The sequence below is a fragment of the Dendronephthya gigantea genome, unplaced genomic scaffold (genome assembly GCF_004324835.1).
Source record: "Dendronephthya gigantea isolate DGI-Jeju-01 unplaced genomic scaffold, DenGig_1.0 000062F, whole genome shotgun sequence".
NCBI lineage: Eukaryota > Metazoa > Cnidaria > Anthozoa > Malacalcyonacea > Nephtheidae > Dendronephthya > Dendronephthya gigantea.
This window is the reverse complement of record NW_021163072.1, coordinates 274027-293426: the sequence shown is the minus strand read 5'-3', so window position 1 is coordinate 293426 and position 19400 is coordinate 274027. Positions and strand designations below refer to the sequence as shown.

Here is a 19400-nt window from a genome sequence, read left to right as displayed (position 1 = left end):
AACCATATCTGCACACCCTGCTAAAAACACTAGTCTCATCTAAACCCTTAAATTGCGTTCTAAATCTTTAAACGTCGCCAGCTTATGAAATAAAATTTTCAACACTACAACACTACAATAGATTTGACCAGATCTAAATCATTAATACTGTTAATGCCATACAAGTTTAGTTAATAAGACGTGGTTAGTCAGATCACAGACTATGAGTAGAAGTTACTATCGCAAGGAAGTGCTGGCATCGCAAGTTCATTTATCACATGTTGATGAAAAACAACGGCTGTTTAAACTAAATTTCCACAGAGGCTTTCTGGGCTTTTTTTTCAAATGAATAATATTGTGAACATTGTCGTGAACAATAGGTGCATCAAGTATTTAGTGTTAGGTGTCTCTAATGTTACAGTAGGGAGCTTTAGTAGTGACCACGAGTACGACTACGAGATTCGTCATTCTTTTTCGTTGTTTGCTTACGCCATCAGTCAAAACTCGTAGTTAGTTGCTGAGCTTTTGAGTATGAGTTTTTTTAAATTTCGTACTCAAAAGCCCAATGACTACGAGTATTTGCTGATGGCGTAAGCAACCAACGCGCGAGAATGACGAATCTCGTACTCATAGTCGTACTCGTAGTCACTGCTAAAGCTCTTTAGTAACAATGTTGCGACAACATGTGTTTTTGCGTGTGTATTTGATATAGCATTAATTTGCTCCTGCCAGCAGCTTCACGCGTGCTGAGAGTGAGATCAGTTGTGAATAGACTCTTCAAGGTTATTTCCGCCATGTTGCCTGCGGCTGCAGAGCAAAAAAACTGGGTTTGAGCTGCACAACCCGCCAATTCAGGCATTTACATTAAGATTCAATACATATGGCAGTCACAGAATGTTTTCGTTTCTGCCACCATTTCTAACGAAGCACTGTGTTGTTGTGGCGAGACAGGATTTTATTTCAATTAATAATAGTAATACTTAATCTTGTCTCCAGTGTGCCCAGAGCCCGCAATGCTTTGCTTGCCAAGTGTGAAAATTGAAGGCTATTATAAGAGGTGGGTGGCGGCTTTTCCTGGGCGGCTGTCATCACGCGGAAATACAAATCAACACAAATCGTCCTTTGTTGTGACTTCAAGCAAGTTTAACCGCTCAATAAAACGAGTGCTTCGTTAGAAATCGTTAAATTCAGTGTTCACTTGCAGTTTCCCTACGAAGTGGCAAAAACGAAAACTTTCTATGACCGCCATTCGTATTGAATCTTAAAATTCATTGTCATCGGATCAGATGGCATCTTAAAGTGGTTAGCTCATTTTAACTTGCGATTTCTGTGGGAATACTTGACTGATTTTAATAAAAATTAAACCATTTTAAGGAGGAAATTGTCCTCAGTAGATACATCGTTTTTTTAGATTGATATGTTGCCAATTCGCCATTATATTCATGTGAGTTAAGCGCGGGCTTACTGCTCGGAATGTTGTCATATGGTTGAAAAAGGGAACAAAACTCTGATACCTTCCCCCTAGGGTAAATTTGACCCCAAAAATCGATTCCTGATGTAAAATTGGACCAAGGGGTCAGTTTTTCAGCTTTTTTTGCCTGATTTTTTTCCAATATTTGTATTATTGTGAAATAGTATTGCCGGTGATGTGATAATTCATATCATCATCATATCATCAAAAATCGGCAAAAATCCTCTAAAGGCTCGATTTTGACGCTAAAGATATCAAAATAGTTCTGAAAATGTGAACTAATTGTACTAACCTGCTGTAACCATTTTAGTTTGTATTTTGCGCAATATTTTATAGATTAGGCCACTTTGATGTGTAATATTGAATAATAAATAAATCCCATGCATTTTAAGCCTGCAGCACACAAGAGCTATCAGCTGAGCTACGGGTTACTCGTGCCTGTTTGCTCAGCCAACAGCTCACTGTCTGTGGATTGATTTTTCTGAGTTTTCTGCCATGTTATATTCTTTCAGTTTCGTGATTTATTTCAGTTCTAAAATAGCTACAAGGCTAGATATCACCATATATGATCGATTGGTTTCTCTTTATTTTATTCAGACTTTTCCAGGCGCTATTTCAAGGCGCTATTATCAAGGCGATTCACTAAAATACATGCAATAGAATGTTACTATCAATCCACTATAACAATAACAATATTTCTATGATCTACTTACATGACCTTGCAGCTTTATAACAATCGATATGTTCTTATTAAACTCTTTATATTAACATGTTCTTCGTTCTATGTTACTTCTCCCACAAAATATCAAAAAATATATCGCACGCTTCCTCGTTATTACCCCCAGCGTAGCTGTCAATCACTCTAATCTATAAAGTTCACTATAACGTCAATAATTAACTCTGAAAAGGATACATCGTGGTGATAACATCCTGCCCCCCATGAACGATCTGTTGTAGATGTAGTTCATCATAAACCGATTCTAATTTTCACCACGTTTGAACGACTGTCCTTTACATATCTTGATTATCAGCAGCTTCTAGTAAGCAAACTTTCGCGACCGGACGTCTGTATACCGAGTTTTTTGATCTTACGTCAATTGTCCTTACTCGTCCATCCGGACCAGGGAATACGTCTACGATCCTTCCCATTGGCCACGTATTTCTGGGTACATTATCATCCGCAATAAGTACCAGGTCATCAACTTGCAAATTTCTCTTGGGCTCATTCCATTTCTTTCTCTCTTGTAATGTTGGTATATATTCCCGCAGCCATCTTTTCCAATAATGATTTGCAAGTAGTTGCGCTCGTCTCCATTTCTTCTTACTATATTTGTCATTCTCGGAAATAATCTCGGGGGGTAGGTAAATCGCTGGACGAACGTTAAGGAAATGGTTTGGCGTAAGGGGTTCATCGTCGTTTGGGCTTAGTGGATTCCGGGTGAGCGGTCGTGCGTTTGCAATACGTTCAGCTGCAGTAAAAACCGTCTGCAGAACTTCCTCGTTTACTAGATCTTTCCCGACTATAGCTTTCAAGCTTCTTTTCACAGTTCGAACCAGTCTTTCCCATACACCGGACATGTGCGAGGCTCCTGGTGGATGAAAAACCCATTTACATCCTCTCTTAGATAACTCGTTATTAATCTTCGTTTCGTCCAGCTGCTGGATAGCTTCTCGGACTTCACGCTCGGCGCCGACGAAGTTTGTTCCGTTGTCAGAACGCATTTCTTTCACGTGTCCTCTTCGATTTAAAAATCGAACCAAGACTAAAATGAAATCGTCGGCTTCTAGCGACCTCGCTACTTCTAGATGAACTGCTCTGCTGTTCATGCAGGTGAATATCACTCCCCATCGTTTTTCGGTCGTTTTTCCTCTTCCACGCTTAACAAAAAAGGGGCCAAAGTAGTCCACTCCTGAATAGGTAAAGGCTGGTTCGTATGGAGTGAGTCGAGCCTTAGGCAGTTCGGCCATCTCTTGGTCCTGTCTTACTACAGTTCGTCGTTTGCATTTGATACATCCGTTTAAAACTTCTCTTATCGCCGCACGTGCTTTCAGGATCCAACAGAATTCTCTTGATAGCGCCAGAACTTGTTCATGCCCGCAATGACCGTTCTGTTCGTGCAAAAAACGAATATAGATCTCAGTCACATGGTGCTTCCTTGGCAATATCATTGGGTTTGCGGCATCTCGGGAAATTGGTGCCTTTGATATTCTTCCCCCGACTCGTATGATGGCTTCTTCGTCCAGGATCGGTTTTAAACTTGCCAGCCTACTGCCCTTGACCGTCAGACTCTTTACTAACCTCGTTATTTCTTCCTTAAAGGCTTGCCTTTGAACGAGCTTGATCACTTTACGTCTCGCATCTTCGAGGTCTTTTAATGTGATCCGTTTTACGTCTCGTGACTGAGGTTTCCTTTTCTTGCCTTCGATCCATTTAACAAACTTCTGGAGCCATGCGATCTTCCGTAAACATTTCAGCCAGCATGAGGTACTGTTGATAAGTTCATCCAAGGACTTCACATGGCTAACTTCAATGACATATACTTCTTTCTTCAATTCGAGTGAGGTTTCTGGGACATGTTGTAGCTGGGTCTTCGGCCATTTTTCTTCCGGCTGTAAAAGGAAAGCTGGCCCAGACAACCACCGTTCGTTTTGTAGAAAAAAGGGCATTTCCAATCCTCGGCTAGCGTCATCAGCTGGGTTTTCAGCGCCAGGGCAGTGTTTCCACTGCTCAGGCGACGTTAGTTCGTGGATTTCTGCGATTCGATTCGAAACGTAGGTTTGAAAGCGTCGCGTTTCGTTGTTAATATAGCTAAGGGTGATCATCGAGTCCGTCCAGAAAAACACTCTTTTAATGTCAAGCTCCAGCTCTATTTTGATAGACTTGCCCATTCGTGCAGCCAAAACGGCCGCCTGCAGTTCGAGCCTCGGGATGGTAACGGTCCTTACTGGTGCATTTCGCGCCTTTCCAGCGACGAACGAGCACTCTATCTTTCCGTCTGGATAACTGATACGAAGGTACGCGACGGATCCATATCCTACTTCTGATGCGTCACTGAAATTATGTAGTTCCAGGGTACTTTCTTCGTGCTGAGGATTGGTATAATAGCATCTTGGAATCGTTATTTTACTCAGGAGATGAAGACTTTCCTTCCAACATTGCCATCTGCGTAGTATTTCTCCTTCAAGTTGTTGGTCCCAGGAATACTTCTTTCTCCACAAATCCTGCATTAACTTCTTTGCCACTAACATTACCGGTGCAGCGAGATTTAAAGGGTCGAAAATAGTGCATATCGTGGACAGAACTCCTCTCATTGTGTCAGGTTTCTTCAATTCTGATACTTTGAATCCCAATTCGTCTGACTCGAGATTCCAGCGTGTGCCGAGAGCCCTTTCAATGGGCAGTTTATCCAAGCTGAGGTCAAGATTTGGATCGGCTCGTTTCTCGGCAGCAATCGACGACAGTACGTCGCGGTCATTACTCATGAACTTCGTCAGGTTGAAACCGCCTAGCTCACACAATTTGATCAATTCTTCTGCTCGATGGATAGCTTCTGCAGTCGTATTTAGGGACTTTAAAAGATCGTCCACATAGAAGTTCTTCTTCACGGTAGTTATAGTTCCTGGATCAAAATCTGCCTCGTTATCATCAGCTGTTTTTTTCAGAGCTGAATTTGCTGCGCAAGGGGAATCAGTTGCACCAAAAATGGACTGTCATCACGTATTCTTCCGGAGGTTTTTCAAGGTTGTCTGGCCACCACAAAAACCTCAGTGAATCTTGATCTTTCGGGCAAACCTTAACTTGGTGGAACATACTCTCGATATCAGCTGCTATTCCCACGCTTTCTTGGCGAAATCTTAATAGAACACCAACCAGGCTGTTCGTGCGGTCTGGTCCCTGTAGTAGGTTCTTATTGAGCGAGGTGTTGTCAAATTCTGCGGCGGCATCGAATACGATTCTCACTTTTCATGGTTTATTTGGGTTTAATACCGGGAAATGGGGTAGCTACCATTTTCTTGGTCCGGATTCACGGATTTCGTCTGGTGAAAGGCGACGTGCGTACCCTTTGTCGAGATAGTCCTCCATTACCGAGCGATATTTCGTTTCGAGGTCGGGTTCTCTTTTAAAGCGTCGTTTCAAGCCTTCTAGTCTCTTCTCAGCCTGCTTCCTGTTATCAGGCAAAATTGTGTTATCATCTTTCCATAGAAGCCCTGTCTCATAGTGACCATCTTTCAATTTGAACGTCTCGTCCAATATTTTCTGCGCACGTTCGTCTTCCTTTGACATACTTCCGTTTGGAAGGTAATCTTCTGCCCTTTCATGTCCAGTGGCTCTTGTTCCATACCCTTCGATACTCCAGAAGTTCTCAATTTGTTCATGCAATGTTTTATCACAGTCATTGTAATTAACGCTTACGTCTTTCTTCATTGAATCACCATCTAGAGTACCTGTTATGACCCATCCCAGAGGGCCTCGTTGGCCTTGTAGTTGTCTACCGGGCTTCTTCGATTTACGAATCTCCATGACTTCGTGTGCTTCTTCCACGTCCTTGCCAATTAACACCGACACCTTGCCAAGAGTTACATCTGGTATGTCAAGGTCAGCCAAATGCGGATACAGGTTTCTGTCGACATCTTTTGGTAAATATCTTTCAGCGATGTTAAACTTCTCGGACACCAGACCCTCTTTGACCTTAATTTTCTCTCCTTCCGATGAAGCGGGTCGCAGGTCAAACTCAACTACTTCGAATTCTTGTTGTTCTTGCTGTAATAAAGTGTTCACCAAAATTGTTTCCTTTCTTCCTTTAAGATTTAACTCTTTTGCTAATTCTGCACTTATCATTGTTCCGCGTGAGGCATTGTCTAATAGAGCATATGTGGTCAGCGATGCTCCCTCAGGAGATATTACTTGCACAGGAACTACATGAAGTAACACCAATTTCGAGGCCGTGTTTGTTATTGTTGCATACTGTTCGGTCTTCTTTTCTTTATCACGTTGTAATTTGTTGCGTTCCTCTGTATCCTCGGTTAATTTCTTGTCATTAGAGTTATTATTATCATCCTTTTTCCTCGTGTTATGGAGCAGCACGTGATGTTTCCTCTGACTATCACAGGGACAGGAGTCGGTACTGCGACAATTCTCTCTGAAATGTCCAACCTTCATGCACACATGACATAGTCTCTGTTCCTTCACGATTTCCCATCTTGCATTCAAATCTTTCTTATTGAATTCTGGACAAAAGGCGAGTTGATGGGACCGTGGACAACATGGACATTTTGGCCATTTTGTTTTCCAGGGTTTCGGGTTGTTATTATCTTTCTCACGACCTTCCTCTGTTCTCTTCTTCTCAAGATCGGTATTGTATGTCAGGGTTTCCCTCATTCTTTTGGTGTCTTCGTTCTTCCGTCCGCGCCATCCGCCCAATTTTGGCTTTACATCCATGTTTTTCCCAGTGATGGATCCTATAAACGCAGGATCATTCTTGATGGCCGCTTGTCTTTTGACAAATTGTGCAAGATCCTTGAGTCGTGGCTTTCTTCCACTTTCTCTTATCGAGTATGACGCGTCTCCCCATTTGTTGATCAGATAGCTTGGAAGCCTGGCGGCGATCAAGTTTAAATTCGATGTTGTGCTTGCTTCTTGTTCGTATTCAGTATCAAGTCTTTTCACAGACGATGTGAGCTGTTCAGCAAAGTTACGCAATCCTTTGTAGTCAGTGTTCGTTAACTTTGGACCGGATATCAAGGACTCAATACAAGAGGCAGCCACTCTTGCTGGCTGGCCATATCGTTCTTGCAAAATCGCGACGATATCCGGGTAAGAACAGCCGGTAACTCTTTTAACGGTTTCATACGCTTCTCCCGACACAAACTTAGGGAGAAACTCAATTTTTTGACTGTCATTTAGAATACCATCCTCAAGATTGTCGATTAGTCTTTTTCTGAAAGTAGGAAAGTCCGCTGGGTTGCCATCAAATTTCACGGGTTGCATCGCTTGAAGCATATTTACTTTTAACATTACTGCTTGAGCATCCGAAATCTGGTTTTTACTCGCTTCCGGTTTAGGATTTTCACATCCAGCAGTCTTGGTATGGTGTAAACTACCATGTTCGTTTTTTCCAGTTTTACTTTCTATCATGTCATTTCTGTTGTCATCCCGTTTTGGTTTGTCGTCATCACACCAAGTGGGCTCTAAATTTTTAAAGGCGGCGCGATCATTTGATGTTACGCTTGGACATGATTTTGCCCATAACTCGGTCTGTTCTATTTTTGTTAATTGTGTATTCTTGACTGGTAGAGACTTATTACTTATGCTAGATTTGTTTTCGCCATTCGGACTCGACAGGTCATCACTGTCATCATCTTGTATTAGTTCTGCCTTTCGCTCTGCGAGAGCAGCCTCTGCTTTCAGCTTTCTTACTTTCTCACGAATTTTAAATTCTATCTCAATCTTTTTCCTTTCAAACTCAGATTCAAACATCGCATCTTCTTCGGCTTGGATAGCTGCTAATCGCTTCAATTCTGCCTCCACTTTAGCTTTCTTCCCTCTTGAACTCTTCGAAGATTTTGTCGAAACCGATTTTGAATAAACACTTTTGCTTGAAGGTGCTGTGGCTTGCTGTTGCATCGTCATTAATTGACAATGACGTACCCATTCTTGCGCTCCACAAACAGAGGAAGTATAGTTTTTACTAATACTTGAATATGCCTCCTCGACACGCGCGAACTCTTCTTCTGGCAAATTCTTCGAGATATACTTTCCGTACGCAATATTATAGATTTTCCATGCATTTTCAAGGGATTCTATGAGCCCCATAATGTCGTCGGGTCCGTACCCGTTCGCGATACAACTATCTAAATGATTTATCATGGCTGTTACACGCCCTTGGCAACCGCCTAAGTTACGCTTTTGGCGATATATTTCCTCATTTTCTACAGATTCTCTATCAGTATAATTCGGTATTTTCTGTCTTCTGCTACGCCGTAGACCTAGTTCGATTTCAGCTTCGATATTTTCGTGGGTGTTGCTCGTATTATTTTTCGCATATTTGTCATGAATATCAGGCTCTTCGGGCGGTTTTTCACCGCCTTTTTCACTAGACGTTACACTTTCTTCGCCTTTCTCATTCGGTTTATCCATTATAACGTTTTATATCAGTTTTAAACGCATAACTTGTTCGAGTTTAATACGTTTCGGTTCAGAATTTCAAATGCGTAATACGTAAACAAGACGTTCGTGTATTTGATTCCACCAAACAAAGTCAAGATTCGATCGAAATCGACAAGGTCATTGAATGATGTTATATTCTTTCAGTTTCGTGATTTATTTCAGTTCTAAAATAGCTACAAGGCTAGATATCACCATATATGATCGATTGGTTTCTCTTTATTTTATTCAGACTTTTCCAGGCGCTATTTCAAGGCGCTATTATCAAGGCGATTCACTAAAATACATGCAATAGAATGTTACTATCAATCCACTATAACAATAACAATATTTCTATGATCTACTTACATGACCTTGCAGCTTTATAACAATCGATATGTTCTTATTAAACTCTTTATATTAACATGTTCTTCGTTCTATGTTACTTCTCCCACAAAATATCAAAAAATATATCGCACGCTTCCTCGTTATTACCCCCAGCGTAGCTGTCAATCACTCTAATCTATAAAGTTCACTATAACGTCAATAATTAACTCTGAAAAGGATACATCGTGGTGATAACATGCCACATGCAACCTTTTCTCACATATCAAACATGTTTGATCTATTTACTAAATCGTCTTTTCAAGCTCTATTGTTTGGTGGTATTCCGGGGTCTTTAGCCCAAATACTTACCGAGATATTTAGTTTTCCTTCTTCCCGACATTATTGTCGGGTTTAATCTATGTACGACAACAGTGAGTCAGTGGTGGGTCGCGCGGGCTGGCGCGGCTCGAAGCCAGTTTTTTTCCCTTCAGGCAATATGACGGAAATAACCTTGCAGGGGTTCGCAGACGCAGGTAACTTCCATATATAGAATGCATACCATACCAGGTAACTTCCATATATAGAACGCATACCAGAATGAATGACAAAAATTGAGATTTCACCTCAATATACGCGGCCAGACTCCGAGGCTACACGGCCAATCTCCAGATTTGCAATTAGTTACAGTAGTTAATTATGGTTTACTTTGTTACCCAATAACTATAAATAAATGCATTCCTAGTTTTTTATTGTTACGTTATGTTAATGAACAAACAAAAAATAAGCACTGTGTCTAATCTTTGATACTTTCGGTTGTGTAGGATAGGAATCAACTTTTTCTTGATTGCTGAAAAATGTTCCCCCATGCAATGGTTCTCGAACACTGAACCCAGCAGCTTTCTTACGAGTGAAGCCAAAACAGGCATCAAATGACTCAATAAGAGTACCATCACCCTAGTAATTGAATAGCTACTATTAATTATGTTTTATGAGATATGTTGTACAACAGGCACAAGATTACAGTAATATATATATTGCAACAGATCCTACCACAGGGCAAGCTCGGCAAACATTTCCATGATCTCTCTCTGGACACATTACTTTAAGACCCCGTTCACACTAGAACGAAAGTTTCCGGATTTGTAAATTTATCCGGATTCATTGTTACACACATGTATCGGATTCGTCAGGTGTTTACACTACACTTTAGTTGTCTCTGTATATGCGGATTTGTCCATTTACACTCACATTACTTGTTATTGGAGAATTGTTTGGTCGTCACGTTTGAATTTCTTCGGATTCGTCGTGCAAAGCGTTTACACAAGAAAATTCTCCGGATTCAAATGTTTCTGGATACGAAGTTTCCACAAACTTTTACGGATTAAAAGTTTCCGGATATGGCTTAAAACCAAGTACATTTTCTATCGGATTCGTTGCTGCGTGTGTAAATAGCAACACGAATCCGGTACTAAAGCATACCGCTTTCATGATGAATCCGGAAACTTTCGCTCTAGTGTCAAGGGGGTCTAAGAGTGCGTAGCTCATTTTTCATATACCTGTAAGTAAAATTGATTAAAAAAATAACAAATTATTTCCATTTTTGGCTAAACCATTTTTTTTTAACATAATAGAGGGCTGAAATTTTCAACAAAAGGGTGTGGTCAAATAGGCATAGGTAAAATGCATTTGGCTTTTAACAAATATTTGCCTTATTTTGTTGATACAAGTATGTTTTTTTTTGTAAAACATGTATTTTGCAAAGTCATGATTAATTTGCCTTCTCCAACCGTTCTTGTGGTTCACCTGTTACATATGTGTGCTGTAGAAGATTCATACTTTTATTTATTAAAAAAATAAAAAAATGAAAATTACCTATGCTCTTCAAAACAATCAAGGATTAGGTGATATAAATATTTTTTCTATAAAATAATAAAGGATATGTAAAGTAATAAGTTAAGTTCCATGAGTCATTAAAATTTGTTGTATATAGACCACTTGCATGTGACGTCACACATGACAAACTTCGTAACTAGCCACCATTTTGGGGCAAAATGGAGTACATTAACTAGTATTTTGACTCTTTAAAAGCACCTGTCTTGTACTCATATATGGTGAAGGCATGTTTATTTTGCATTCGCTGACACCGACTCGTCCCCAGTCGCTTACCTAAGGCGCGGTTAATGATGGGGCGCGCTGAATGATGGGGCGCGCTGAATGATGGGAAGACGAAGGGAAGGGACTGGGAAATCATAATTCAAGGGAAGCGAACCAGGAGCGAGAAAGGGAAGAATTTTTTAATAGGCCGGAAATAAGAAGGAAAAAAATTATTGAAAAAATGAACAAACTAGCTAGATAGATAGTAGGAATGGTAGAATAGTTATTTACAAGTAGTAGAACAAGTAGTCTTAGTTGAGCTTTAAAATGTTGTTTATAGTACTGTGAAATACAGTTCAACACTTGATATTAAATATGCAATTATGACTTCCCATGACTTCATTATGAATTGAAATACATGTGTGTGTGAAAGTATAGTTGCCCTGAATTCACGATATGTCATGAAGAAATTATTATTCAGACTGTTTCTTGAATTTTTATAGTCCTTGCAAAATCTACCAGCTCAAGATCAAATTCATTCTGTTGCGATACAACAATTGCAAGACAACACCAACAGTCTATCTATAACTGGTTCTGATGCATCATCCAAAAAACTGAGCGTGTTGCAAACCATATTTGGGTATGAAATGTTCAAGGGCAAACAAGAAGAAGCAATTAATGCTATCCTTTCTGGTAGTGATTGTTTAATTATTCTCCCTACTGCTGCTGGAAAAACAATTTGCTATTCAATTCCAGCTATAATAGCTGGTGGAGTGACTGTTGTTATTTCTCCACTTTTGTCACTTGTGCTTGATCAAGTACAACATTTAAGATCTAAGGATCTTAATGTTGCATATATCAATTCATCAGTGGCCAATGATGATCAAAATACCATCATGCATAACATGGTACCTGGTAACTCTCCATATAATTTTGTGGTTGTCACACCTGAGACTGCTGGAACAGAGGAAATGAGAAGTGCATTTCAGAATATGAAAACAAATGGTACGCTGAAATCTATTGTTATTGATGAATGCCACTGTGTCGACATGTGGGGATTTGACTTTAGACCAGCATATGCAGAACTCAGACTTCTTTCACAATTAAAGTGTCCAATAGTTGCTTTAACTGCAACATGTACTTCTAGAACTGAAGGTGTTATTATTTCATCTCTTCAAATTACCAGCCCAATCATGGTCAGAGAGACATGCACCCGCAAAAATATTTCACAATTTGTTAAAGCAAAGAAAAGAGATGGTAAAGATCAAGTGGTAAATAAAATTTTGAATGAACACAAAAACAAGTGTGGCATCATTTACTGTCTTCAAAGGTCTGACACAACTGACATATTTGTTGCAAGTGCAAGGGATTAATGCCATATATTACCATGGTGCGCTTGATCCATTTAAGAAGAAAGAGAACTTCCAAGCTTGGTGGGATGGAAAAGCCATGGTAATGTGTGCAACTATTGCATTTGGGATTGGAATTGACAAACCAGATGTCCGTTTTGTTATCCACTTAAGTTTACCCCAGTCACTCGAAAGTTATGCCCAAGAATTCGGCCGTGCAGGCAGAGATGGAGAAGAATCAACATCATGTATATTTTCGTTTTGAGGACCATACACAACACATGCATATGATTTCCTTATTACCCGAGAGCGACCACCGGGATTTAAAAAGAAGAAAAAAGGTTATCAAATATTGCATCATATCTAAATGCAGGAATCTTCAATTGGTCCAATATTTTTCTGAGGATTATAAAGAACCTTGTTGTAACATGTGTGATGTTTGCTTGGGAATATCCAATATGGAACCACAAGATGCTAGCACTGAGGCTCTTGGGTTATTAAGTTGTCTCAACAATATAAGAATTGTTCAAAATAAATACGGAAGGAAGTTGTGAGCAAGTCATTGCACATGATATTTTTAAAACACTGTAATTTCAAATACTGTTGCTATTTTTGCATAGCCACTGAGGAAATCAGTTTCAGATGGACAGGGGTAAATGGGATGTGTGTGTTATGTTTGTCCATTTGTATGTGTAACATTTATTATAATATAACATACTAACATGAGTACAGCACATTTATATAGCTAAATCTATGCATAAATTAACATATTAAACAATAATACAACATCCCTCTTCTTAAATGAATAAAAGTATACTATACTAAACTATAAACGTATAAGTTGTTTTTTTCTATTGTTCTAAAGTAATTTAATTGATTTAAAGTTTAATTAATTGTCAATTAACTATTATCCAATGTTCATAACAAATAGTCCTTAAACCTATTTGGTTTCCTGATTATTCTTCCACTTCTAGTCTTTAGTGGAGATGTACTAAGTTGTTTATCAAGTGTTACCGGTAATTGTTCCTCTGGTGTTTCTTCTAGAGATACTGCATTATCACCATCACTTGCTGGTTCTGTACCAACTGCATCCTTTTCATTGCTTTGACTAGTGCGATCATTGCTTTGACTGGTGTCATCACAATCTTCAATTCCAAATGACTGTGAGTTTCCTTCTTTCGTCTTGAGAATGTGTTTCCTATTTCTCCTATAAGTGCTTCCATCTGGACTTTGCACGATATATGACCTTGGTGTATGTGCTTTACTAATTACCACAGCTGGATTCCATACTTTTCCTTGTCTCATGCGCACTTGCTCGCCTTGTGATATTGTAGGAAGTTCTTTAGAGCCTTGGTCGTGATACAGTTTCTGAAGGGTTTTCTTAGTTATCAACTTTGAACTCGCTAGATCTTCTTCAATGACCTTGGGTTGTAGCAAAGACTTCGTTGTGGGGACGACAGATCTTAATCTTCTGCTCATCAGTAATTGCGCTGGTGAACCAATCTGATCAATGGGTGTATTTCGATATTCTAAAATACTAACGTAAGGACCTTTTCCATCTCTGTTTAATAAGTTTTTGACAGTCTGCACCGATCTTTCAGCCAGACCATTAGCTTGTGGATGGTGTGGACTGGTTGTCGTATGTTGAAAATTCCACTCTTTCGAAACTTTCCAATCTTTTTGTGATATGTACTGCGGACCATTATCACTCTTTTACTTCTCTTGGAATCCCGTGTCTAGCGAATATAGATTTCATGTGTAAAGTGCTGCTCTTAATATCTGGTAACTTCGCAATCTCAAAATAACGTAGATAGTCCACGACTAATAGATAGTTAGAATTGTTCCAGTAAAACAAATCAGTGGCGACAGTATCCCATGGAATCGTGGGAGTTGGTTGAACAATCATGGGCTCTTTCTGGTTTGATGGTCGATATTCGAGACAGGTCGAACATTTCAAAACCATTTCTTCTATCTGCGAATTCATCCCTGGACAAAACAGAACATCCCGTGCCCGCTTCTTGCATTTTTCGGTGCCCATGTGTCCAGCATGAATCTTTTCCAACATTTCTGGTCGGAGGGAATTTGGGATGATGATCTTTTCCTTCTTCAAAAGGATCCCATCAATCTCTGAGATCTCCTCTCTACAATGCCAATACTCCCTAATTTCGACTGGTGTTTCTCGTTTCGAATCTGGCCATCCGTTCAGAACAGTCTTCTTCAACTGCTGTAACGATTCATCTTCTTCTGTGGCAATCCTGAGTCTCGCCATCATGTCATCTGTTGCCGGAAGATTTGACATCACCATGTGAACATAGCACGATATTTCTTTCTCTAACTCTGAATCTGTAGTGGGAAGTGGTGCCCGTGATAGAGTGTCCCCTACCATCAGATCCTTGCCCGGTCTATGCTTGTAGGTGAAGTTATATTTCTGTAATCTTAACAACATCCTTTGCAATCTCAGAGGCGCATCATGTAAGGATTTCTTTAAAATGATCTCAAGTGGTTTATGGTCATTTTCAACAAGGACTTTCACGCCATAGGTGTACGCATTGAATCTTTCAAGAGCAAATAGAACAGAGAGAAGTTCTTTCTCAATCTGCGTGTATCTTATTTCTGCTTCAGTCATGGAACGAGACGCATAGGCAATTGGTTGTTCTTCCTGGATCAGAACTGCACCAAGTCCATTCCGCAAGGCATCACAACGCACTATAACCGGTTTAGTTGGATAAAAAAACTTCAGAACTGGTTTCGGAGTAAGAATTTCTTTAATCTCATCAAAAGCTTTTGTCTGCTCGTGGGACCAACACAACTCAATATCTTTCTTCAGCAGTTCTCTGATTGGAGCTGTGATCGTTGCGAGGTTAGGTACAAATTTTGCTAAATAATTAACAGTTCCAAGTAATCTTTCAATCTCCTTCTTCGACAAAGGTGTCGGCATGTCTTGAATTGCTTTAATCTTCGATTCGTCAGGTTTCACTCCGTCTTTCATAAAGATGTGACCACAATACGATACTTCGTTGATCTTGAACTTGCACTTGTCTACATTTAAAGTAAGATTTATTTCTTCACAACGTTGTAGGGTGGCTTCTAATCGTGCGTCATGCTCCTGTTCATCCGATCCCCAAATGAGTGTATCATCAATGTCAGTGGCTACGCCTTCAAGATCATCAAAATGTTGCAAAATTCTCTTCTGGAAAACCTCTTGTGCGGATTTAATGCCAAAAGGCATTCTCATGAAGCAATATCTGCCAAACAGTGTACTGAACCTCGTTAGGAGTTGGCTTGGCTCATCCAATGGTATCTGCCAATACCCATGTCTTGCATCTAATTTGGAGAACACTTTTGCACCAGACACCCGAGACGCTATTTTTTCTACTGTTGGTAATTGGAAATGTTCCCGTCTGATCGCTTCATTTAGATGCTTCGGGTCCAGGCATATTCGTAATCTCCCCGTTCCTGGTTTCTCCACTATTGCTATTGAATTGACCCAGTCAGTCGGTCTGTCCACTTTACGAATAACTCCTTGCTTCTCCATTTCTTCTAACTCAAGCTTCAAACGACCTTTTATTGCTACAGGAACTTTTCTCGCTGGATTTACTACTGGTGACACCTCTGGATCCAATTCAATGTGATATGGCTCCCTCAGGCACCCCAAGCCTTTAAATACCTCTGAATATTTCTCCTCAAAATCTCCCTCTTTATTAGTACCCATCACTACCTTGATTATGTTGAGTTCTTGTGACGCTTGAAAACCAAGTATAGGATACTGATCTGTTTCGCTCACGAAAAAGTTCAGCTGTTTGTTCATACATTTCAATATGCATTTGCCAACAACATTAAGTTTATCACCAGTGTAACTTGTCAATGAGGTCTTTGATGTTTGAAGCGGTCCTTTAGGCTCTTTCAATTCTCAATAAATCGACATGGGAATTATGTTCGCTTGCGATTCTGTGTCAACTTTAAACTTAATCGGTGTCTTGTGAACCTCTAGAGTTATAAAACACTCGTCTTTCGTCAATTCTGTTTTAGTCAACTGTTCGGGTTTCTTGTGAACCGTTCCAACAAATAAATTATCCGGATCTATATCGCGTTGATCAATTCCATGTACTTTCCTTGAGCGGCAACACTTCGCAAAATGATTTAATTTTAGGCATTCATGACAGACTTTGCCATATGCAGGACATTTCTTGCTCGGATGGTCTTGCCCGCATTTGCCACATTTTATTACTTCACCCGAGCCGCCCGATGGTATTTTCTGTTTTTCTCGCTTAAACTTCGCTGGTCTGCCTTCATTATTCACTTTTCTTGAACTATTCTTTACTGAATTTACTTTAAAACTATCGTTTTTCGTCAGGGGCCGGTTGTTCAAAAGCGGGCTAAATTTAACCCTGGGTTAGTGCTAACTCTGGGTTAAAATGCTTAACCCTAGGTTAACTAACCTAGGGTTAAAATTGCGTTGTTCAAAGCAAGGACAGCGCCAGGGTTAGTTAACCCAGGGTTAACAAATTAACCAATGCAATTACAAATAAACGCAAAAATGCGGTTTGGGACGCGATCACACGCAAGATAAATGCGGCGGGAGTGGCAAATAGGACGGTAAACAAGGTAAAAGAGAAGTGGAAAAAGCTGACGAGCGGCGCTAAAAAATCTTTTGCCCTCATAAAGAAACAACAACAGGGTACAGGTGGTGGCCCTCCGCCAAAAGAAGCATCTCCGGTAGAAGAGAGGGTAATCAAATTGTTTGAAAACACGCCTCTGTTCACGGGACTAGATGGGTTTGAGACAGGTATGAAATAATATGAAATAAATTGCATAATGTGTTTCGGGCAGGTTTGGGCACAACGTTATTAGTTCCCAGTCATTTATATAAATATTTTTATTAAATCAAAAGTCAAAACGTTTACTGTAAAATATATAAGAGTCTTATATTGGTGCATGTGCAATATTGTGTAATATTGCACATGCACCAATGAGCTGGCACACCTTTTCCGGTTGCATTCTCACCTCCCCATGCAGTAGATGGAATCTCCGTTTTAGCATTCCAAATGTTCTTTCAATCGTCACCCTTGTTTTCTTGTGTGCTCGGTTGAATGCCCTCTCATTTGGTGTGTTTGGGGTGCTGTATGGGGTCATTAAAAATGCCTTTAAAGGGCAACCACTGTCACCAAGCAGAACACCATCATCTAGATCATGGTGGTGGTTCTCCAGGTGAGTGCATATGTTTGATGTATGCAGTATATGGCTATCGTGTGTACTTCCTGGCCATTGTGCCACAATATTGATGAATTTTCCTAAAACGTTTTTAAAATATTTAGAAAATCCACCAACCCATAACCACTCTTTGTAGAAACACTAAGCCAAGAGAACAGTTCAAATACATATCCATGCTAGTAATGCAATTTACAAAACAAAATCTGTAGTAGGGTGGGGAGACCTCAGTAAAGTGCCACATCCCCAAAATTGGTCATGAACAAAATCTGAAGTTAACAGCATTTTCATCAGTGTGTACAGGAAAATATGAATATAATGTTACCTTCATGGTCGCAAATTCCTTGTACATTGATCGAGTGATACCGCTTCCTGTTTACATAATTGTACTCGTGCACGTACGGAGCCTGAATTCGGATGTGGGTACAATCAATACACCCAATTACGCACGGAAAGCCAGCTAGTGCAAAAAAATTATTTTTGATGTCTGCGATTTCTACGTTTGTTGGCCATTTAATAAACTCTTGCTGTCTCCTGTTAAGTGCCAAGGACACATCTCTTACGACAGGGGACACTGTACCCTTATCAACACCAAACATATCTCCAACAACTTGTAAGAAGCTGCCTGTTGCGTAAAACCTCAGTGCGATGAGTACTTGTGAATCCGGAGAAAGAGCATGGCCGTGTTGTGTATCCCTGACAAGGTCATCGTAAAGCAGATTTGTTATGTATTTTATGGCATTTCGGCCGAACCTATATCTTGCTCTTAACTGGCTGTCATTAAAGCCAATCACGTTTAGATTGCGTGGACGATATGTTCGTTCTTGACGTGGATAAACAACACGGAATAAATTGAACGGAAGGCCATCCATGTTGTTTATTTTTTTTTTTTTTATTTTAAAAGTGTTGGGCTAAAGTTAACCCACTGTTTGAGTTGGGTTAAATTTAGCCCATCGTTTGTCCCTGGGTTAGCGCTAGCCCACTTTTGAACAACGTAAATTAACCTAGGGATAAAATTTATCCCTGGGTTAGGCCATTTTAGCCCTGGGATAGCGTTAGCCGGCTTTTGAACAACCCGCCCCAGGTCTTTAAGTTGTTTACGAGATTCTTCGTCTGCTTTGCATATGCTAATGGCTTTGTCTAGAGTTAAGTCGTTTTCTCGAAGCAATCGAGCTTGAAGTCTGTCCGATTTTATGCCACAAATGATTCTATCCCGAATTAACTCTTCTTGTAGTTCTTCAAAACGACAGTTCTTCGCCAAAAGCCGTAGTTCAGTCACATATTGGTCAACTGATTCGGTTTCACTTTGCACGCGTTTATTAAACTTGTATCGCTGCATTGTCGTATTCTGCTTTGGTATGCAATAATCTTCAAACTTTTGTATTAACGGTTTTATCTTGTCGACTTCACTTGTCTCAAAATCAAATGTGTTGTGGATATCTCTCCCATCTTGACCAATAATATATAGGAAAGCACTGCATTTCTCTTTCTCAGAGGCTTCTTTCATGCAGACATCCATGTATAAATTGACTGTTTGTATCCATCTTTTCCACCGCTCAGACAAATCACCATCGCTCGAAACGAATTGCAACTCAGGAGGTTGTCTTAATTTATCCATTTTTCGAAATAAACTTCTCCAAACTCTACGATTTCTATTCAAGTTGAAGATCCTACACCTGACACCATGTTATGTTTGTCCATTTGTACGTGTAACATTTATTATAATATAACATACTTACATGAGTACAGCACTTTTATATAGCTAAATATTTAACATATTAAACAATAATACAACAGTGTGTACAATATATATTAATTGTCTTTTAAT

General features: G+C 39.8%; 2 protein-coding genes across 2 annotated transcripts; both read right to left on the bottom strand.

Moving 5' to 3' along the window:
* Positions 1 to 2461: 2461 nt before the first annotated feature.
* On the bottom strand, positions 2462 to 4933 carry LOC114530397. Its single transcript, XM_028552020.1, has one exon. The coding sequence runs from the start codon at positions 4931 to 4933 to the stop codon at positions 2462 to 2464; it is 2472 nt and encodes an 823-aa protein (XP_028407821.1).
* Positions 4934 to 14069: 9136 nt separating this feature from the next.
* Positions 14070 to 18448, bottom strand: LOC114530396 (uncharacterized protein K02A2.6-like). Its single transcript, XM_028552019.1, has 2 exons — positions 17898 to 18448; positions 14070 to 16273 (listed from the first exon to the last, which is right to left on the bottom strand). Exons 1-2 carry the CDS (start codon positions 18442 to 18444, stop codon positions 14070 to 14072), a joined length of 2751 nt encoding a protein of 916 aa, XP_028407820.1. The 5' UTR covers positions 18445 to 18448.
* Positions 18449 to 19400: the final 952 nt, after the last annotated feature.